The 23745-nt window shown below is 42.6% G+C and overlaps 1 protein-coding gene across 2 annotated transcripts in view; it reads right to left on the bottom strand.

Moving 5' to 3' along the window:
* RARB (retinoic acid receptor beta) overlaps window positions 1–23745 on the bottom strand; it is a 329275-nt gene that overhangs the window by 174288 nt on the left and 131242 nt on the right. For both annotated transcript variants that reach the window (XM_042806516.1, XM_032996979.2), the window contains one exon: window positions 17483–17980. In XM_042806516.1, the coding sequence (XP_042662450.1) occupies window positions 17483–17660 (178 nt within the window). In that variant the 5' untranslated portion in view covers window positions 17661–17980. The remainder of the gene's footprint in view (window positions 1–17482; window positions 17981–23745) is intronic.

Here is a 23745-nt window from a genome sequence, read left to right as displayed (position 1 = left end):
GAACGAAGTTCAGAGAAGGTTAAAGTGCAGACGCAGAATTAAATAATCTATTAACACAATAACCTGCCATATATGACTATGCAATAAGCTGGGGGAATTTGCCAGAAACACTTCACTTTGCAAACAATATTTACAGCAATGCTTGATTCATTACACACTCTGTATACACAGAGAAGGGCAGTGTTTTTCTAATGAGAAGGCTCCAAGGCATGAGCCGAGCAATCGTTAGGTAGAAAAAAAACCTAAGCAGCAGCCAAATCAGAAAATGAAGTTTATGATTTTTAAGTTTTGCTGATGAAAACTATTTACTCTGGGGCTCCGTTCAGGCAGTCTGGGAAAGAGAACCTGATTTCAAAGTAGCATAAAACAACAGCAGGGAAATGAACTGGTGATCTTAATGTTAAAACTTGAAAAACTGTCAAGATCAACTCCTCGAATGATCTCCGCCTTTAAACACCTGCTTTTTCAATAGGTAGCTTTACTGGATTTTGTTTACTTAATGCAGCCAACAAGGCTGATCTTAATTTTGATTTAAAACCACAGTCAGTTATCAGACAGCCACGGTGCTGTCACTGGGAAGAGAGTCCCCAGGCTTCTCTCTTCTGCCCGACCTTCGGGTGAAGCCTTGCTCCTTCAGCTGCTTCTGCACTGGCACAAAGGAGCCGCAGCCTCACCACCCTCCTGGAGCGTGAGCTGGGACCTCTGGCAGCCTAAGCCAGGCCCAAGGAGGGACTTTTTTTTAAAAGAGCAGGTTTGTGTTCTTTATAGCAGCAAGGGAGACCCTAATGCTGAAGACGGTGTGATTTGTGATGATGATCTTAACCCAGCACCACTTCAAGAAATAAATTAGTTACTGTCTTCTAAGGCCATTCATACTTTGCCCAAATAAGGCTTCAAGAAAGTTAAAACTGAAGTTCTTTTGGCTTGGGGTACTGCTTTTGCTGCCTAAAAAAGCCCATAGAGTACTTAACCAGTAAAAGAAGAATGACGCCAGCAAGTGCTCCTTGTATTATACCAGTATGTGCATGATTTGGATCGGGACACATAAAAACATCACAAATGAATGAAACAAGCTACAGTGGTAAAAAACCAAAAATCTCCATTTTGCTGAAGTAACAGAGGACTCAAGTGCTCCTGCAAATACAGGCATGTTATCATATTTCTTCATCTTACTGACATAGGTACACTAGGCAGAAACAGTTGGTAAAGACCTTACAAGAGCCTTACAGGTGAAAAAAAAAAAAAAAAGGGTGACTGACAAACCCCAAGAGGGCCACAATCATGCTGCTCAGTCCAGTGATATGGTAATACAAGAGAACAAGAATCAAAAGCAATGGGAGACCAAATTTTGCTCAACCTACTCAAGAACCATCCCTTGGTTTTGCTGAGGTTTTTCTGTCACTGGGAAGATTTTTTTTAAAAAAAAAAACAACTTGTGTGCAGCATTTCAGCACTGAAAAGATGCAATGCAGATTCAAAAGGACACTGAAGTTCAGACTCCCTTTAGGCTTCCTTGTCTTGCACCTGTAAGCTCAATGCATCCAAATATCACTCTAGGAAACACTGGCCACGTATAAAGCCACGTTTCAGAAATGTCTGGTTTATAGCTAACATCCCCTCCAGTCCTACCATGGATGTGTCCTATGGAGTAGTGCAGTTCTCATATTATATTATGTGGACCACTGACAACTACGTTTCTCCATCTGGCAGCCCCTGGAAGTGATGCAATCCCGTGGTGAGCACCTCACAGTATCACCACTGCCATTCTAAAGCGTAAGCGAAGTCATCTGATTGCCGTGCCCCTGAAGTAAATCTTGCCTTCGAGACAACTCCCATGGGAAGGATTGTTTTGCTATAGGATCTTGCAGACCAAAGAAAATCAATAGGTTGATGCAGGAAACGAAAGGGTTTAATTTTTGTGAGACAATTTTTGCTTTTTAAACATATTTATCTTAATGGGTGTGGCTGAAGCAGGACTATGTATCAGGGTGACACTGGAAACCCCCTTAAAATTGCAAATTTTGGCAGCAAGTTTTCATAAACCCTTTCTCCATCCCCAAGAATTATATAACAGGCACTCAGGCAGGAGATTTACGGCTTCCTATTCAAACCCCCCAGCCATCAATCTAAAGAATCAATTCCTGCTCCTTACAAACAGAAATGCAACCAAAGACAGGCCAAATCCACCTCTCTGAAAATACAGTGGCAAAGTCAGAGCGCACAGAAGGCACCCCCACCATTAACATAGTTACGAAACTGGGTAGCTGCATCAATCTTTAGCAACATATTTTGCCTTGGCTGATGCTGTTCTGAAACAACACAAGGCCTGCAAGATGATTTTCTTACTGAGTAGCACCATACTTGGAGTAATACATTACTGGTGGGACTCCCCTGATGATGTATTACACTAATGCATCATTAGGATGATGTTTCACACTGATGATATATTGCAGTGCTACATAATGAGAGCAATAGCTCACTGGGTGCATAATCCTGCCAGGAGCTGTGCGCCTGCAGCTCTCTGACTTCATTTGCAGTTCAGGGTGTCCAAGGCTTAGATGGATTAGATCCTCGGATACACACAGCTTAAAGGATGGCAAGAGGCAGAGAAATGCCAACATACAGGTGGGTGCAGTTAATTACAGGATACGGTGTACAGCATGCTAATACCAAGACGCACTTTGGCATCACATTTTTACACCTGTGCAAAACATCTCCAACCTGAGAAGTTGCTGTAGGCAGTGTTGCCAAGGCTCCTCACTCTCACATGTGCCTGCAGCAGCCATCGTAGCAGATCGGTTGCTTATAGCCTTGGTAGAAATACTTAGCTTAAATTTTCCAAGCCAGATGTCTGTTAGAAGGAGGAAAGTTGGGGAAAGGGGATGGATGATTGTTTTTAATTAATAACCTCAGTGAAATCAGTTCTGTTCAGCTCTTTCTATGACCCAAACTTAGAAAAAAAATAGGTAGCTTTGCCAACAATGAAAGGTGCCGGTGACCTTTTTTCTGACCTTTTTTTAACAAACAGAGCTATTTGATCTGTATGAAATTTTAAAAAGACCTTTGCACTATGATCAGCGCCACTGACAAGAAGGCAACATTTTAAGATTTGTGAACTCTTCACTATGAAACCATACACTATGTCCGAAAAGAGGGCAAACTGATATACAAACAGGGAAGGAACAAGCCAGTTTGAATAATAAAAGAACTCCTCCAGTCTCTCACAAAAACATTAACATTTGCAATTGAACCACAACTTCATTACTTAGATTCCACTTCAACACCTTCAGGGTTCTTGAGTAAGTCTAAATGTGCACATGCGCACACACACAAAAATATAACACGGGACCTGCATGCCATTTCCAGCTTGGCAGATATATTCAGTTCTGAAAAACATAACAGTATTTTAGACAACTACCTAATGTGCTCTGCATGTTCATCTTCCAGGTTCTCCTAATAACAGTGATCTACGATGGATGGACCAGACTCCTCTCCGGGGAACATCAGCTTCTCTGGTCACACATTCAAAAAAACTTGGCTTTCCTACCTTTCTCCTGACAACTGTAATTGAGAAACCACAGGGTATCTAATGAATCTGAAAAGAGTACAGACACCTCAACTAGCTAAATAATGAGTCAATATTTCCTTCCCCCCCCCCAACATGTAGCCTTTCAGATTGCCTGAGCTATAGGGCTCTGCGTTGTAGACGCTATCTCCAGCCAGTATAGCAAACAGGTTGGTGACAGAGAGGAAAGAGCTGATCTTTCCAAGATTTGCCTCTACAACAGAAAAAGCGATGTGGGGGGGAAAAAAAAAAACACAACAAAACAGACACAAAGTTAGGAGACCACTCCCGATCAGCTCCCCAGCACATCCTAGGGTAAGTTAATTTCTAAGAGGAAGATTATGCCAGTTGAACATCATGCTGACCTAGAGAGTAGCTTGAATCCCATTGTCAGGGTAGCGGTTGCTTTCCAAGCAAGGCTGTTCCCCCCTCCTTGCCCAGGGAGAGAACCAGGACCACAGCAGAGAGAAGAAGGGACCAGCACAAACGCCACCTTGTAGCTTGCAGCATACAGCTATGCTGTCCCCAAGCCTGGGGCTGACAATGAAAACTCACCCCTTAAACAGGTTGCAGGAAAAAAAAAAAAAAAAAAAAACAAAAAAAACAACAGAAGACCAGAATGGCTTCATGCATTTCCTCCACCAGGCACCCATGCAAGGGCCAACCGCATCCTGGCCATAAATTCTCTGGCACAGGAGCATTACACCAAGGGAAAGGAATGCCTTTCCATCTGTGTATTTCCCCTCAGGCTCTCACTTGATAATGAAACCAGTTAAGGTCTTTGGGTTCACAATGTTATTATAGTCAGATAATATTTTGTTTGCAGCCGAGCCTGAAGAACTCCTAAGCAGCACATTACAGGCACCATACACCTGTTAAGTCATGGCATTTCTCCTCTAAGTGGGCAAATCTGTTTTAGCCATCTCCAGAGGTTTTCCACTCACAGTTAATTACAAAGCACTGACTATACTCATTTCCTGATCTTAGAGGGAATCTGTAATAAATGTATGCCACAGGTGAAGCCCATTCCCTCTGTCCCTCTGAAATTCCAGCAATCCTCCTAGCAGCCCCAGCTACCCTCCTTCACCCCTTTCCCCCAGCCATCCCAGACCTTCTGCTCCACCACAAACACTGCACAGAAAATAACAACCTCACATGGGCTGACTGAGCCTAACATTTCAGAAAATAATTTATTACAAACGCACCTCTCAAACACAAAAACGTCGGCACAGGCAGCCAGCCCAAGGTCCTTCTGCAGAGACCCACAGTGAACATCGAGATGGACAGACCCAATTCTGGCTGTTTTGCACTCCGTGGTGCCCGTGTAGAGCCACCCAGCATGGCAGCAGGACTTTATTCACTCCCTGCACAGGCATACATGGCTACAGAGAGGATCGTGTATTTCCCAATGATCGGGGGGGGGCAATTTTGTCTGAAGCGATTAACAGGCTCACAAAGAAATTTGCCCGTTGCCAGGTCTGAAACTCACTGGAGCCACTTTCTCCCTATGATACATAGCCCAGCACGCAGTTTTGAGCCAAAGTATTGTTGCACCTTGTACAGTACAAGATATTCTGAAACGGCATCAGGCAAAAGCATTCTGGGGAGAAAGACAAGGGAAAAGTAGTCCGTCCTAAGAAAAAGTGATACTTTGTTGTGACAGCAACCTTTCTTCCAAGCAGGCTGATGTCTGGTCTTGGGCACAAATCCTCGGAAATAAGTCTCGCTGACCTCAGAGACACACGTTAGGTCAATGGTTCCCAACTTTCCGGACCGATAGACAATTGACCATGATCAACGTTTTCCTCAAATTGTCACACACGCTTACCATCAACCTTGTGACTGGAAACTCGATAAAGATGATGTGACTCAGCAGCGTGGCCCTAACGCCTTCTCCATTACTTTTGCGGGATGACCAGTGCTTGGCGGACACAGGCGAAGAGCCCCCCGTGGACTGGTGTCATCTCTGAGAAACTCAGAAATTGGATCTGTTCACTGGCTCCCACATTTTTACAAGTTGTTTTACACCAAATACAAGGAGCCAGCTGCCTCCTGTGTCATTGTCTAGGCAGGAGCCCCCATCCCAAACAACACTCTCTTCTTTTCTTGGCTGCCAAGAACTAGCCTAACCTTCCTAAAAAAACACTTCTGCATCCCCCTCACCCCAAAGACAACGTCTCACTGAAGATGCGACCTTTCCACTTTGAGGATAAATACAAAGCAATTCCTCCAGTAAGGAAAGAGGGAGCAGAAACATTTTGTGGAATTATACATATGGGATAAAAGCATAGAAGCACACAAACACCACAGAAATAAATTAAATAAAACCAGACGCAACCAGATAAATTGCATGGACCCAAAAGTACAGAAAAAGATTAAAGGGAGAGCTATTGGGTGACAGACAGGTGGAGTGCGACTTGAAGCTACAGGTAAGGAAAGGGACTTGGAGTGCTGGATTCCTTTGGTGACTGTACATTACTGAACAGCTCTCTTCCAGCCTCAAACAACAAATCTGACCCCAAAACTAGATCTTTCCTCCGAAAAGAAGAAACCTGCTAGACCCCAAAATGTCCTCAGTGAACCCGATGAGAAAGGAGAGGCATCAGCTTCAGAGAGCCCTTGCAGTAGTAGGACCTCAGGAGAGCAGCTTTTGCAACTTTGCATAGACCTTCTAAAACTTTTATTTTTTTTTTCCCCCTCGAGAAGACAAAGTTTATCAAACAGGAGCATGCATTTCTTATCACCTCACAGCTTTCTTACTGGGACTAATAACTGTGGAGACTTCTGGGCAGCTAAAGAAGTTTCGTGGGCCCAGAACTGACTAAAAAATGGGTTAACAAGTGACATCTAGGGAGAAAAAGATGCACGTATCTCACTCTGGCTTTTAGCACCAATGCTCCTCCTACATATACTTCATTGTATTTTTAAATTCTGGGATATCCAGTGTTTAATATTCTCAGCCCTGTCAGCACACACACAGAGCACTTCACAACGGTGACAAGGGTTTGGCAGAAGCCCCATTCAAGCTGCCTGCATTAGTGACTTTCCATATACTGGCACTAGTGATGGACTGCCTCTGTTAGGCTTTACCTTGGTTATGGAACATTCCAGCTTCGTCTTGGACAAGAAGGTAAAAATTCCTTGGTTATTGAAAAAAGTGAAATGGGGAATATTTCCAGTATAATACTTTGGTACTTGTTGAGTTAAATAAAGCTGAGCATTTTTTGTGACTTGTGCTATATGTTTTAATTCACCTTCCCAAACAATTTACAGCAACGATTCACATTTTTTACTGCAAGCAAATACAACTACCTATTCCTAAATATCAAAGATACACAATATGTTTTCATCAAGTTTGTGTGAGTAACTACATATTAAAATGGCAAACATCCCTTCCAATAACATCCTGGCAGAGTTCACTTCTTCTGCAAGTAATAAAAGCGGAGGAAAGCAAACCGTGCTCCGAAATGTTTGGCTGCAGTGCCATGAGACAGCTGATAGGTTCCAAATGTCTGTCAGGTCACTCTGCAAAACCAAGCACCGCTAATCAATAGTGAAATCTTCCCCTCTCTGGCTTAACTATATTTCTGTTTTTGTTAAACAGAAGAAAATTGCCAATTAGTTGGCCTCTGCCAGACCACGCAGCTAGGGGAAACAGACTGTCAGCCTGACCGGTTCAGTTAAGAGTTAAGACGAAGTTCAACTGCAGTTCACTTACAATACTTAATCGATCACCAACTGCGCATGCAGGTTTTGTGAAAGAAGATGCAGCATCTTGCTGTTGGCCTCCACAAGAAGCAGGTCCGTCTCCATGAGCTGTCTTGTTTCTAAGCACCCAGCTGTTTTTCTAGAAGGCCTGAGCTCAGCTTTGTATTTCTAAGATGCGAGCCTTCCTTCGCATCCACCACTTGGCCCAGAAGCCACATCCTTTTCTCTTACCTTTCATACATCTTCCTCTTCTGGATTCCCAGCTACTTGGAACAGAGATAGTATCTCCATCCTTGTTTGGAAACTTTATAGCACTTTGTGCGTTGCAGTGGTATAATAAATAAAAAGTAATAAAAATGCTAGGAAAGTCCTTAGGAAAGTCCATGTTATTTTTACAGTTACTCATGCTGTCGGTATTTAAGAAACAATGCCAGGAAGATCTAGGACCTGAAGGGGACTTATAACAATTTTTGTAAGAATACAATATTGAAACGATGATGTTCCCGACAGCAAAGTGTTTTGCAAGGTGTACGGCTTCTCCTGCTGCTTTTTCGAGTGCTTCTAACAGATGTTCAATTTCAAGTGGTCTGCAGATACCAATAGGCTGATGGTTCTGCAGGAATCGGAGCAGCAGATGTGCCCTGCATTATGTTTTGCTATTCCCTTTATGAATTGGTATGTCACCCTGTGGGTTTATAGCTAGTTAATTCTGTAATGACATCACTATTTCTATACTTTTAATGATTCTCACAGGATTTAATTTCTCAAATGACAGAACTCTTGATCCTGGAATTGCTATGCAAAAGCAATATATAATAAACAGATTTGTTTACATGATACAGTTCTATTTCCCATCAAATGACTTCGCTGATAGCTTTTAGGTAATGCTGGTGTGCAGGTGAATTCTTCCACAGATTTACAACATGGCCTTGTTTCAGGCCTCTAGACTTACCGTCCGTGCATCTCTGCAGGATTGGTACCCTCAAATAAGTATCTCTCGGTGGCTGGAAGGGATGAAGATGAGAAGGGAATACGGATAGAAATAATGGGGAATTCCACTGGCTCTGCTGTAGCCCCTAGGTATCGCCCCTGTCCAATGCTGTGCTCCATGGCAGTGTAACGTTACCGCTTGCATGGTACCCAAATAAAATCACAACGCACAGGAAATTGCACTGCATTTTCCCCTGACGGTGACCTGACTGTGACAGGGCAGCGCTCCGGCTTTTGGCTTGGATGCTTTCAATCTTAAAAGAGAGCCAAGTTTTTTTCTCCCTCAAATGTGGCTGCAGAGGTTGTTAGAGCCCAGAGGTCTCCCAAGCCCTCGGGCAGAACCCGTGGTAAGAGCTGCGGGCTGTGCAGAGCAGGCAGCAGAACACCACCTTCCTCCCCTGCAGTATGCAGTAAAGAACCTCTTTCTTTTTGTTTTTAAATACAGGGAGGAAAAAGTGATTCTATTAAAGCTATACTTATAGGACTTCTGTCATTTTATTCATAAAAAAGTAATTTTTAGGTATTTAAAAATTGACTGGAAAAAAAACATTACAGGCTGTAAAAGGTTCTAGTTAGGTATGTTATGTTACAAAGCCTTGAAAAATACCTGAAAACTTTTAACGTTGAGAAGGGAGGAGTGAAAACTGCATAAGCACACCGCTTTTCCCCTCCTATCTCAGAAATTATATTCCCGCATTACTGCAAACATCAAAACACTTCTTTAGTAAAAGCCAGCTTTTGAAAAGCATCTAAGTCTTAAATTTACAGGATGTACACTACCCACTCCTACGTGCCCTTGCTGATCTAGCTTTGATTTCTAAGAAGCAACTAGATCGTTTTTGCATGCATACGGAAGAGGATGATCTCCAGTTGCGACTGCAGGCTGAGTCTCCACAGCCCGTGCAGGAGCTGTGTGCTCGTGTGGGGTCTGAATGCATCCCTAGCAAGGTAAAGCGATGAGGAAAGTAATTTTGCGAGTTTCCCACAGCGTTTCTCTTTTTTAAAAGAAAATAATTCCATCTTTATTTCTTGCAGTTCAGATTTCCTTAATAACGCAACCCTTGGTGCAAGCCTCAGATTTTAAAAAAGGAAAGCTAACGCTGAGCATTAAATCAAATTTGACTGGCCTTCAGCACTGAAAAACAGTAAAGACCAAGCTCCACCTGGAGGTCCACACCAAGTGTGTTGCCTGCATACATGAGGTGACTTCCCTCTCAATTTAAGCTATAAGCAAGTGTGCTGTGTAACAGGCGGCGGCACGCTGAGCCCAGGAACAGCTCGGACTCGACACGGCACACCACAAGCCCTCCAGACCCAGCTCTCACGCTCTGCTCTGGCCTCCCAAGAAATGCCGAACCAAACTCTTCCGTCACCTGAGCTCAGCGTTTCTCCCCCAAAAGCTGCCAGCCAGGGCTTTCAGCCCCTCTCCGAAACACCTTGGACTACAGGATGAAAATCATGCTCAAAGCACAAGTTCAGGGTGCTCCGATACAGCGATCGGGAGCTCCGCAGCCTAACCCAGAGGAGACCCACTATATTTAGGATACAGCTACTTTCTAAAAATGTATTATCTAGACAAAACAGTGGAGTATCTTAGGGATGCAGGTTCTGGTTTTCCGAATATTTCTGATATTTACTCTGACATTTCCTCTGAGCGTGTATGGTGTTTTGAAAGGAAAGGAGTTTTCTGTTGCTTAAGGCCAGTCCTTCCTGTTTGTTAGTTTATCCCAAACCTAAGTTTGCACGTGAATAAAACTGTTGCTTTAAGTCTGATTTCAAACATGTGGTAAAGGAGAATCTAACAATTTTATGAGATATAGTTACTTTTGTAGAGGGTGAGTTTGCCCTGGGGAATTTTCTCTGACTAGATTTATCACAAGTTTTTTGAACCAGATAATTTTGTTTGATAGCACATCTGGCAGCATCATAAAATCTTGACGTCCCAAGCTATTGCACAGGAATTACTTTTGTAAATCATTTATGAATATTACTGATGTAGGCCTATTCTGGGCAGTAAGAAAGGAAACAGAGCACTGAAGGACAAAGGAAGGGAAAAAGGATTCCCTGCCCTTTTGGGGCTCATCAGATAGGATGGGTATTTATCATTTTAAATGGGAAACATGCTGTCATTGATACAGCTGAAAAGTCCACATAACAGAACTTGTTCCCCGTATTCCCTGAATAGGCAAAAGGGGATGATATTCTAGCTGAGGAAAACCATAAATTGATCTCTCCTGAAGAAAATTTGCCTTATCCTAATCTTGAGTAAGGCTTCCCAATTAAATGCCACATATTGCTAAAAGCATATTAAACACAAACTAACAACCCAATACGAGTAAAGGAGGAAAGTCTTACCAAGGCCGGCACTGAGGCGAAATAAAAAGCACATTTTAGCTCGGAAAAAAAAGGTATTTACAAAACCCCCATGGTGGCATGCCTTCTGAACACAGCAACGTGACTGAATGGAAACTCTCCACATAATTAAAATAACATGATTAGGTTTTCTTAAAACTGTAGCTGTTAAACATATGCCTTCAGATGGAAACCTGGCAAAGTGAAGGCTTATGTTCACTTTTCATACCATGAAATATCACACAATTAACAATTCTGGAAGATTGCACCTATTGATTTGGATTGGAAACACATCAGACATTGAGAAAACTTTGGGTGCTGCTATGCTGCCAAACTCAAAGTCTGGCATGATTTTCCTTTTGAATGAAATGCTGTGTGTTTCATTTGCAATGGATGAATTGACACAAAAAACCACCATCACTGGGCAGAGGGGCAACAGAGGGGTCACCCAGTAGGACCCAGCAGCGGGGGACTGGAACCAGCCCTTTGCTCTGCACTCCTGGTGTTCCCAACATCGGGAGCTACCGGGTGTTATTTTTATTGGGCCAGAGCAAAGGAAAAGGTCGTTCGTTTGCAATACTCCACGGAAACATATTTCCAACCTTAGGCAAGAAGGCATTTTGCTGGGGAATTTCCTTGCTTCGGGGCCCATAAGGAGGGAAGGAGCAATTCTCTGACAGCCCCTATTAGACTTCCAAAGGCCAGGCTCCTTCAGACTGCAGCAGTTCTGGGGGATGCACACAGCCATTACGAAGCACGTGCCAGAATCACACCACGTGCTCCCCTGCCAGAGTAGGCAATTTCTAAATTCGGCTTCCTCCCAGGAAGCAAATTCCTGTCTATACACACCCAGCACTGATTTCTTGCAGATGAGCAGGCTGCCCACTAAAATCCGAAGTGGACTGCACCCGGAGCGTGCCGAGGATTCGCCTCGGCAGGGCAGAGCTACAGCAAGAGCCACCGGCTGCGCCGAGTCAAGAGGCGCTCCTGCTTTTTGTTTTGGTTTTTTTGGTTTTTTTTTTTTTTTTTTTTTTTTTTTTTTTTTAGAAAGTGGCAGTACTGAAAAAATAAGGTCTAATGTGAAAAAAATAAGCTTAAAATTTTGGTAGCTTCAGATTGACTACAGGCAGAAAATGACAACGTAAGTTTTAATAATCAAAGCATGGATGCTTTCAAGCTGCACAAAGAGCCCGATCGGGAAAGAAACTACAGCATAAACAAAAGGAAGAACTGAAAAAAGATGGTGGTTTCCAAGGTCATGAATGATATCCACAAGGTATCATCTGGACATTGCTCCTCGGACTTGCCAGCATGAGGCAACATTGGCCAGAGTTAAGAAATCTGATATTAATATTCTGTTTATCCCCCTCTTTCTGAATGCAAACACATGTTCTGTCTTTTCAATAAAGATTGCAACATATGCATTGAACAGGTACATTAAAAGTCTTAGAAGTCATCTGCTAATTGCCGATACATGTAAATGACTACGTAGCAAGCCTTCCTAGGGAGAAAGAACTGGAAAAAAAGGGATACAGCCACACTAAAATTAGAAGGCATGAAGCAACTCAACAACATAATCAAGCAAGGTTGATTCATATATATTTTTTTTCCTAATTCAATACAGCTATTCTAATATTATTTTACACAATTCCAGAGTACCAAAGAGTGCTGAGGGTCTATTTTTTACATCTATTACAGACAGCACTTGCCTTCAGTAACTGTGCTGAGGGAAGAAAATCCATCATGTATTAACCATACTACAACCTCCAACAGAAATATTCCCCATTTTGTGAAGTAAAGTGAGATGTGGGAGTCCTTGACCTTCTAAGTAATTAAGGGAAACAGAGACATTCTTGTTTTTATTAGAGACACACTAAACTATTTGAAAATAATTTGAATAGCTGGAGAATTAGTGTATTTGCCTGTTCATGAGTAGTGCAGATAGTTTAGAGTTCTCTTGGGGGCAACACATCGTAATGAATATCTGCTATTCATATTTAATGCAATCTGCCAAAGAGTGCTTTTGGGAGGACTTTCTGTGTCAATATAATGATTAACAACAGAACTGGAAAAGTAAATGAATTCCTGCAACGGGTGGGGCTGGCAAAAATATCTTGCAGTACTACACCAGTAACACTGGATTTAACTGTACTCTTTTAATGATAGCAGTGGAAAAACCATTTCCCAGGGAAAAAAAGTAAAAAAAAAAAAATTCAAGCAGTCTTTAAGTTGGAGTTCGAGTGGTAAATAACCAGCAGTAATGGAAGGAAAAGCAATTCCAGCAGAAAACAATGCTTAAAACAACAATCTGCCTGGCCTGAGCATGTCTGAAAACCCTGAGATGCAATACTGACTACTAAATATAATAAATTAGTATTTACATAGCACTTCCCAGAAGTAATGTCACAGTTAGTTCCTTGTCTACCTCTTTCAGTTTGTCAGACAATCTTACTTTCCATACTTTTTCTCATACTTAAAAGATTTACATAAAACAGCACATAAAGTCCTTTATTCTTTACAATGCACTTTTAAAACACCCCAGACAGAAATGTATGGAAAAGCTTGGCTAAAATACAATGAATGACCTTAGTACGGATTTTTATCCTTGACATCCCAACAGCCCCCTAAATAACACATTCAGATTTTTTTTTTTTTTTTTTTTTTAAAAAACTGTATGGATGAGGCAATCTTACTAAGTTTATATAAATTTCAGGACATTCTTGTGTCAGGCTCTGTGCTCTCCTCTACCCCCTTACCAAACTACTCCTACTCCTCCCTTGCAACAAATGAAGGAATAATATTGAGGATCCAAAGGCTCACGTCAGCAGTCTAAGGATCAAAATGTTGTTGCGGGCTACAGGTGGAATACGGGGTTGTTCCCATCAAACACCGTGGGCTATGCACATCGCCCCATCCACGCAGGATGTCCAATCCAAACATAACGGTAATAATTGCCAACCAAAGTGTTTTATTATTTAGTGGCTCACCCAGTGGTTACTGTCCAGACCCTTCTTTAATTTGGTCTAGGAGACACTCAGGGATTACTTTCATCACAGCTTTAGCACAGATTAAGTTTTTTCCTCCCCACGCCACGGTCTCCAGCTCACACCAACTGGCTTTGTTACTACCCATGTTAAACTAATTCTGTAAAACTCATTCCGGTGAAGTAACATTACAGAAACCAGTCTTACAAAGATACTCTACCAATGAGCAGCACGGCTTCACCTTCCCCGTGCCCAGATTTGCCTGTGAAATCGAAACACCGCGGTGTGCCCTGCGGTTCAGACCGACGGTGCTTTCCCCATCAGTCTTCAACTCGGTGGATATACGATGATGATGTGCATGGCTTTCACATACCTTCCTTCTCAAATTTCAGGCAGTGCTTCACTTGGTTACGCTGTTATTCATTGTTTGTTTTTCTTTTTTAAGACTAATTTTCATAATTAGTCTTGTTCTAGAAGTTGCAATTACACCCACAAAGAAAGTAAAAATATAAAGAAAGTAAACTCTTCCTAATCTGGTATTCTCACACTGTGACAGTTGCCTTACCGGTCTCTGGCAACAGCATTACCAGGGCTGGGTCTCACGGTGGCAAGATAGTTCCCTTCTTCCAGGACTAAGGAAGAGCAATGCCACCCAGATACCCAAATTGCCTGTGTGTGCCTGCATGACCGCTACTCACCTGAACCTAGGCTGCTTTTACGTTAATAAAATGTCACGTAACAATATTTGCCCTTATTTATTTATTCCTCCCCCAAATACTTCCCTAACTGTTTGTGGTACCGCAAACGCGTCAGGCTCTGCAGGACTTTTGCTAAGCATCCACTTCCCACAGCTGCTCCCAGTCCGGCAGAGCTGAACCCTGGTGCCCTGGGACAGGCTGGCACAGCACCCACAGGGCATGGGAATGCCTCCAGCTTCGCCTTTCCTCACCACTTCTAAATGAGCTAAGCAGTCACCTCCTGAAACAATCTTTGCCTTTTTTCTTTGTTTCTCTTTCGCCAATATAGAAGCAATTGCTCATTATTAATGCAGCCGGGGAAGGCTGCATGCCATCTCATCTCAGGAGTGAAGACGACTGCTCTGTGCTGTATGTGGTAATACAGCGGTAGGTAAATCAATCGGACTTACAGAAGTAATGATCTTCTTGACCGTGGTCTCGTTCACTGCTAATGCATAGTTCATGTATGCATAGAAGTGATATTTTTTCATCTTCTGACCTCTTTAGCACTGTGACCAGCCCTCTAATTATTAAGTATTTTGCACTATGTATCTCAGTATAAAAACAGAAGCAAAGTCACAGGTCACGGAGGCAACATCACTATTAACATCATTGAAACTAAATCATTCCATCCTGAACGCTTATTGTAAGCCCCTCGTGCTCACAAAGTTCATATGTCTAAAATACCATTGTCTGTTTAACAGGACAGGAGATACCTACCCCAACTGTAGATTAAGATAACTTACTACAACTTGATATAAGGTTATTTGCCATCATGGAAAGTCTAAAACCAAGACAGAACAAAATGAAACAGGACAATTATATGAAGGCTTAAATGACTGTAGCTTTGAACAAAAGCTGTTGAACTGCACTGCTTTCAAAAGATCAAAGAGATCTTTATAGCATTTTTGTTATGTAAAATCATTTCTATTGGATTTTGCATAAATGGAAAAAATCTGGAAGATAAATAGTACAATAGCTTCAAGCATGTAAAGAGCAGTGGTTTGGCCAAACTTTAATTTCTTGGGGTCTTTGCAAGCGAGATCTATAGTCTTCCACCACCCGGTATAAGTTCTAACTTTAATAGAGACCATCAATCATACTGACCTCAGCCCATGGGTGGCTTCATTGTAAAAGGAGATAAAAAAAAAAAAAAAAAAAAAAATTGCAAAAAAAAAAAAAAATCCACAATGAAAAACAAAGCCCTGAAATATAACCCAAAGCTCAACCTGCTTGCTTCCAAGAACTTGTCTCCATAACTCTAGCAATATTAACCTCAAGCTCCAGAATCAGAAGTCTACAGACTGTTGACACCAAAGGTAAGAAAACAGAGTAGTACAAACCAGAAAAATCATCCTGCAGGGAAATGTGTCTGAAAAGAAATTCTCGATCAAGTCAGCCTCCTCCCTACCTTGTCAATTTTAGCTGGTATTTTCAAACACTACTGCCTTGACCTATGCACAACAGCTGCCAGGCTTTCATGCTCAGTCAAGGTGAGCCAGCGCTGCAAAGGACCTCAACAAAAATACCACCCTGAAACACTGGAACCAGGGCATAAAGACACAAACCCAAAGATTCAGAAGTACCCACTTATTTTACATACTGACAGAAGAAATTCATACTTCGCACTAGGTTTTTGAAAGGTTGAACACTGATTGAGTTATTAATCATTAATAATGCATTTGCAACAGAGACTTAATTCCACAGGAAGAACTTGTGGAAAAGAAAAACTCTGCATATCTGATCACGTAGGTTTCATATTTACCAATGTACGCCTCAGAAAAAGTTACCATTAACTAATAACACTACGTCTTCAGCAGGTGAGTACTCTTGCCGTATCAGAGGGACAAATTCAGTGCGATATTCTGATAGTTAACCAGGATAATTTCTGACAGGATTAGAAAGCTGAACAGTTACTTGTAGACCTTCTGGCTGAAAGTGTTTCATTTTTCACCTCCAATAAAGATAAACAACCTGCAATAAAACAGGGCAAATAAAATCCTGACCGATTATACCTCTTCCAACGTGTGACTGGATGAAAACTGTCCACGTAACGGGAAAAAAGCCCAAATCTTTACTTCAAGGCTGCCTAGTCTTCAAATACGCATGTGAGACATGCAGCCAGAATTAGTATTAGGCAGCACAAACCCCACAGCTTTACTCTTCAGAAGTTTTGCCTTCACTGTGGTTTCCCATTCAGGTTTGGAGCTCTAACTTTGCGTGCTTTCCGTTGAAAGATGTATTAGGGGCACTGCTGTAAGTCTCCTTTTCCTTTAGTACAAAGGGCAGTAGTTCTGAAAATGTGCTGTTCAGTCAAGACCTTCCCATATTGCACAATCACAGCAACGTACTTAGGCAAGCACTTTCACAACGAACTGACCCGCAAAGCTATACACATTCTGGTTTCCCCCACACGGGTGATTAATACATCACTCACCCACTGCAAGGACCTCCAGAGATGTATCTTGTCTATGTGATGCTACTTAAAGAGTTTATATGTGGGACAGCTTTGTTTGGAGCCACTTAAACATATATAAAACTAAGACTAAGCAGAAAACGAGTTCGTTGTAAAGCAATGAAAAAAAATCTTGCCCATCTAATACACTCAGGAGTGCTGCAAACATGAGCACGCTGCACATGGAACTTGAGCAGAGACTCAAGGCCTCGTTCTGCAGCCAGAGGCAGCTCACGGCTACGAGCTGTCCTCTGGGCTGCTCTTCACAAGCCACCCGTGAAGAAAGCAGTCACTTACAGAGGAAAATGAAAGCAATATCAATTATTGCACAACTCAAGAGAATTCTGTACTGAGGAATCATCACCGTTCATGAATACACAACAGCCAGTTTTTCTTTAAACACAACACTGGATTCTGCAGCTAACATAACGCAGGATATGCCAAAATCCGTGGCAGGTTTTATCAGCCCTGGTTTCCGTAGCTTTGGTACGTCATGTAGTTGCATGCTTATTTATATAAAACGAAGATTAAGTGAAAATGGTATTTCAAAACAAATGCGTGCTCTTTGCCCAAGTAAAATACATCACAGATGAACCACTGCAATTACTCTTAAAATAATTTCAGAACGAGCATGATCAGTCTTAGTTAGAGGAAAAGCAGTCAATAAAAGCTATTAATACCAAGCACTTACTCGCAGGTGACGGAGTGCTGCACCCGCTAGTTGGTGGGTGACTCTGGAGTCCATGGAGGGAAGGCAGCGACAGTCCACCGATGACCGGAGGAAAAAGCAATGGATACGGCGCTGCTGGGTAGTGAGTCATATGTCCATTCACTGCTGGCACTGGACATGTGCGGCTGCTGGTTGTCATGTTAACTCTCACAGCGTATTAATATTATGTTGCATCACTCCAGGCCAGCAAACAGATACCTCAGCTTGTGAATGAGGAGGGCTGTCAGGCCTGCAGGTATGGCCCCGGCTACACTGCGTGACGGTGAAAAGGCAATTCACCAGATCAGGTCCATCCTGTATTTCATCGGCGCTTCCTACTGATCTCTTTTCCAAGACATTCTTGCTCTGCAGGCCGTGCACAGAAAGTCTTCTTCCTCTGGGTATCAGGGCGCAGTTCAGTTGCCTACGCAAATGTTTTTCTGTGAGGACGGTTGCTCTACAGATGCATGCCGATACAGTCTGTGGGAAGAAGAAAACAAGATACTGAGTATAATATACGTATTTTTAATAGATACACATAGAAAAATCTGTTATCCCTTTGTTGCTTTTGTTAAGTGATTACTTATAAATAAGGATCCTACAAGACCAGTTTGATGGTTACCTGGGGGAAAAATTCTCACTCTACTGAAGCTAACAGCAGAACACCCATTAACTTGATATGCCTGCCAGATGTATTACACCAAAAACAATTTCTGGTCCGACACAACCATGTTTTGGAAACTGTCAGTTTTAAAACTGATGCATCAGTAATTACCTGAACTACTGATACTGGGGGAGGGGAAAAAAAAAAAAAAAAAAAAAAAAAATCAACTACTGAAAAATTTCTGTGTACATGAAAGCTTTAATTTTCCCCATAGAAGCTACAGAATGAATGGCACTGAGAAGGGTCTCTGCTCATTTCAATACCATGGCTCGGGCAGGGTATTGGGGAGCTGTATCTGAGGATGGCTTTGTATTGGGCTGTTAAAACACTAATTGGTTTACCAGTGATTGTTCTCACAACCTTAGTTTATTTTATTATCATGTAAGAGATACCTCACTGATTGTTCTCTCTTCTTTTATTTTTCTTTTTTGGGGGAGGGCAGGTGGAACTGCCTCTATCATCAAATAAACACACACACATTCTTTCATAAGCTGAGTGACATGATGGGGATACTCTGCTCCTGTGCTCTGCTAGGGAACTCACTTGCTCTCATGATTACCATCTTCAAAGTCATCCAGAGCTACACATGCCTTCCTCAGGGTTTCACCCAAATGGCTGGCGCCTACCGAGGCATCCTCATTTTCTCAATCTCAGTACCAAAAGGCTCAGGCCGAGAACAGGGCACTTCTTGTGCTCTTCTCAGCAGTGAAATTTGCTCCCACCATAGCTGTTTGAGTCTATGTACAGTGAATGGCTGGTCTTCTTGGAAACAACCTGCTTGTGCGACACTAGTAAGCGCTACTGGTGTCTCGAGAGCGACTGGGAAGGCGGCAACTGCTCCACATTGCAAACACTACTCCTGCAGTTATCTGTGCAGTGCTCCAGGCAAAAGCCAGTGAGCACTGCAGCTGGCTCCTGAGCAATTACCCATCTCCTCGCCCACATGCTGTAGGAGCCACAGACCAAACTCAGCCACCCAAAAGCAAGGCAGTGCAGGGCTGCCCAAAGGCTGGGTTTCCTGAGACAATACGCTACGCCCTTACATCTGCTACAGTCAGCAGTCAGCAACAACATCCACTGCTATACAGCATTTCTATTCGTAGCTCTTTGCAATTATAGGCAAGAAGATTCTTGGGAGGAAAAATAAAGGCAGCAGTGAAATGACTTGTCAAGGTCACAAAGCAAAATCGATGCCAGAGGAGGGAAACGGTGACGATGCAACGTTGACTATCTCTACTGCTACTCAGGCCACTAGTTGTCGGTAAGAATTCAAATGAGCAAGGAAAAAAAAAAAAAAAAAAAAAAAAGGAAGAAACCCCAACCCCAAATACATATGTTTGTCTGTCAGAGAGCAGCAGAGTGTTTCTGCTCTGTGTGGAATACCAGTAAAGGTTACCAGCTGTGCATGTTTTCAGACAGCAATTTCTGCTGAGTGCAGTCTACTTGGGGATAACAGAAATGTAGCTTTGATAACTGTGTAAATTATGCACAAAATACCTTTAATGCTAATGGAGACAGACTTATGGGGAGATGAGACTGTAACGGGGGGTACAGCGAGCTAACGCGCAGCTGTTGGACAGGCCGAGCTCGAGTACCACGTGCCTGGAGACCCGTGAAACCAGGTAGATCTTTTGAGGAAGCCTCAAAAGCCAAAATATATCGACTCATTAACAACACAAAATGAGATAAGCCATCACAGGTGACCGTTCTACCTAGCTAAAGCTTTACCAAGCTTAAGAGACAAGGAAAGCCAACTATCAAAGGAATACGCAAAGAACTAATGTTTTCTAAAGCAATTCCACAAAAGCCAGCAAAAATGCCACACTTCAAAACGTTTGCAAAAAAAACAAAAAGAGAGGAGGGATGTTGATGAAAACCAGCTCCAAAAACCTATGCATTAAATTAATCACAGGACAAGGTCACCTGTTTATAAGTTATGTAGGGTTTTGGAAATGAAATTCATCTTATGAAACTATCTAATACCTTCAATCATATTTCTGTTAGCCAGAAAAATGCAGAGCTCATCATAAATTATAAAAATTCCCTGAACCACAACACCAGATAGATTTGTATATTTAAGTGACAAGCATTCAAAAAAGAATCAACTCCTCCAGGACAGAGTGGAAAAAGGGGCACCCGGGGAAACTCTTTGGTCACATCCTCAGCACTGGAGGAACACGTTCTGTGGTGGACCTGGTGATGACAAAATTCAGCAGTAACAAAACTAGATTATAGTCCTATAGTTCTGCATGCTTATAATTTTATGTGAAGTGTAATTACACACTGAAATTACTACCAGAAAGCAGGTTTCTCTTGCTTGAGTCAAAAATCACCCTCCTTACACCCCTCACGCCAGGAAAATTCCTGCAGATAGCTGTGCTGGAGATAAGCCTTCAGAACTTGCTCCTCTCCAAAGTTCTTCAGAGCTTTTCTCTCCAAATAGGGGCAGAGAGGGAAGACAGCATAAAAGGTATGTTACTCTAAACAGTGTATCACTGGACTTCAAGTATCGTCCCTCAGGAGCAGCAGGATGTTATAAATGTTCATATGGCTGAATATCTATACAATGGTCGAGGAGGAAATTATAGGCAGATGCCTCTGTTCCAGCAACCCCAGCTTCTTGTAAAGAAGCAAACACCACTCGTGTTCTGTGGTTACCGAGGGACTGCAAGTCAGCAGCTCTGCTAGGAGATTACAGACCCATCACCTCCATCGCTGCACAGCAGAGGACATCACAAAGTAGAAACTGCAGCAGCACAGGAACCCCAAAGATCAGTTGTCCCCTTTCATGCCAGTTCCACGGCACTAAAGACAACTCCTAAGGCAAAACTTCACTCGTGTCAGCCTGACACGTTCATGCCCCTCAACTCACTGATGAAGATCCCAGCACTGGACATCAGCCGCAGATGGTTCCAAGGTGAGGACCTCTTTTGCTCAACTAAACCTGCATCACAGCACAAAACACTAAGACACTGTACAGGTGCCAGCTTGGAGAAGAAGATTTTGCTGTCCCTTGCTGTGGTAAATGCCCCACAGCTGGAGGAGCATGCTCCCCCGGGGACTGTGACACTTGCCCAGAAGCAAGCCCCATCCTTTCCATGCCACATGGACCTTGAACATGCTCTCCTCTGGTCTATACTCCTGGATTCCCGTGAGGAGGGAGCTAACAAGCTTACCCTAACGAGGGCAAGAAGAGCCAGCTGCCACAGCTGAGGAGCAACCCCAGGAGCAGCAAGCCAAACTGACCACAGAGTCACCTTGGCAGTGGTTGAACACCCATTCATGCGAGGCAACAGCACGGATTTCTGCTCTGTGGGTACAAGGCAAAAGTGTCAGAAAATGGCTGTCATCAAGGCACTTCAGAGGATCCACCCAGTATACGATGAAAAATCCTCTTCCATTAGCCTTGTCCTTAGTGGCTATTCCTGAGTACAAGGCTGCTAGTATGAACAGTATGGAAAAGGATCATACAGAAAAGTTTCTTTGAAGGCTCACCAAGAGATGATCACATTGTGCACTACAACGCATTGAACAGCAGCCAATGACTCTTCTTTGACAGAACATATGCCTCCTTTTTGGGTTTTACAGGCCTTTTATTGACTTGACTTCAGTGATAAAGCAGATGGCCACAGGGGAAGGAGGCTACAGTAGCTCTAGCACAGAGCAGAAAGAATATTTATCAGCTGCAGTTAATGCAGCAGGTGTACCTGTCTCTTCCACATTTCTTCTCAGTGTTTGTGTAGCTGAGCAGAGGTTTAAAGCCACAAATTTTCACATACAAGCTCCAAATTTTGCCAGATAAACAGTGACCCAACTTTTCTTATTGCCTCTTAATTTCCCACGCATTTTGCACAGACTTTACTAAAGAAAGCAGTTTTGCTTTCCACACGTCTGTCAGCTCTCCCAGAATGTATTAAACGAGTTGATTCTCATTCATTATATTGCTATTTAGGTTACACTTGGTAACGATATTTGGTATTATTGTAACATAATTCACCCTTCTGAATTTTGCACTTGCGTAAGATTTTACTTGAATTCATAAAATCCCTTTGCTGTTACAGGTGACTGACGCACATCAGCAGCTGGATAGGCAAGAAGCCAAGCCAGGAGGCTTGGCCAACAGTCCTGTGCCAGTAGGAAGGTTATGCTCTGTCCTCCCTTCTGCCAACACCACCCAGACTCCACATTCCTCTTCCTCCCCTCTCACTGTCCCTAGCAGGGAATTAAGTTGTCAGCATTGCAAGTAAAGCAGGATTTTCACCTTTTTTTCCTACCTCGCTTCTGAAAAGGTCAGTGGGGAGCCTGCCCTACCTGCAGCAATGTTTGAATTTCGACAGTCATTTTAAGAAATCCACAACTGTGGCACCCGGCAAACTCTTAAGCTAAATTCATCATCCCTACACCTTTCCACCATAGTGAACCGATGTTGCTCTTCCTTGACAATTTGGGGACAAAATGACAATCACAGGAGAGGCAGGAGGACACACTCTGCGCCAAGCTGGGCGCAGGGGAATTCGCAGTTCCAAGCCTGGCTCTCTGCAGCGCAGTTGTCCCCAAAGTTTTCAGGGTCACAGAGGAAGCCTCTTTTAAATTCATTTCCCATTTTCTTACCAACGCCAAAAATCCCCCCTCTCTTAAATCCTAGGCTAACTCCTAAAACAGGAACCTCTGGACCGCAAGGGCAGCCCGGGCAGTAAGACAGGAGAGGCAAGTTGCTCCTCTCCCAGCAACAAAAACCAGTTCCAGAGAAATTTTGCATGCAAAACATTTCAACAATATATTACATCTTTTTCCCAAGGGACTGAGTTGACAGTGTCCTTATTTATTAGGTGGCTTTGAGACATATTCTAATGCTGTTTTCAAAACAAGTCAAGATCTAATAGTTTTGAGAACCCTTACTGTATTTAATGTATAGTTTGTATCGAAATCCCCGATTATGCATATGCTTTCTATTATGCTAGCTGATGGCGTTGCACTGAGTAGCACTGAATAATTCAGCAGATTTAGCACGACTCAAGTGTAAATCAGTCAGATACAGTAACACGATAACCACACTGCCTTTAAACTCTTAAAAATGCATGGAAACTTTATTTCATAAAGGGGCGTACTCTGCTTTCCACCAGTCCTCATTGACTGTGAGATGTTGCATTTTTGTTTTCTTGGCTATCCAACAAGATTTAATTAAACAATAAACTAGTTACCGTGGCAGAAGAAAAAAAAAAAAATAAAAAAAGCCTTTGGAGTGTTATGTTTCCTTTATTAGCATAGTGATGTGAAACTAAACAGAAAAAGCAATCTAATAACAAACATTCCTTTGAGAAGGGCTCCGGGAGCAAAAGGACATCCACTTATTGTTCAGCCCATCCCATTGGTCCATATACGGCAATAAAGGTACAATAGAAGGAAACAGGAAACAGACTGGCACATCTGCATTATCTTATTAGAGGCTAATGGATATCTGAGAGGAACATGCATCTGATGCTGAATAGTCTGTACCAATCTCCGAAGCAATTACTCTTAATTAGTGGATTCTGTTTATAGATGGAACTTAGTGTACCCTTCTGTATCAAAGAGATGCAGG

Source organism: Tyto alba, unplaced genomic scaffold (genome assembly GCF_018691265.1).
Source record: "Tyto alba isolate M040663 unplaced genomic scaffold, T.alba_DEE_v4.0 Super-Scaffold_46, whole genome shotgun sequence".
Lineage (NCBI taxonomy): Eukaryota > Metazoa > Chordata > Aves > Strigiformes > Tytonidae > Tyto > Tyto alba.
Note: the sequence above shows the minus strand (reverse complement) of the source record. Positions and strands in the feature narration are given on the sequence as shown.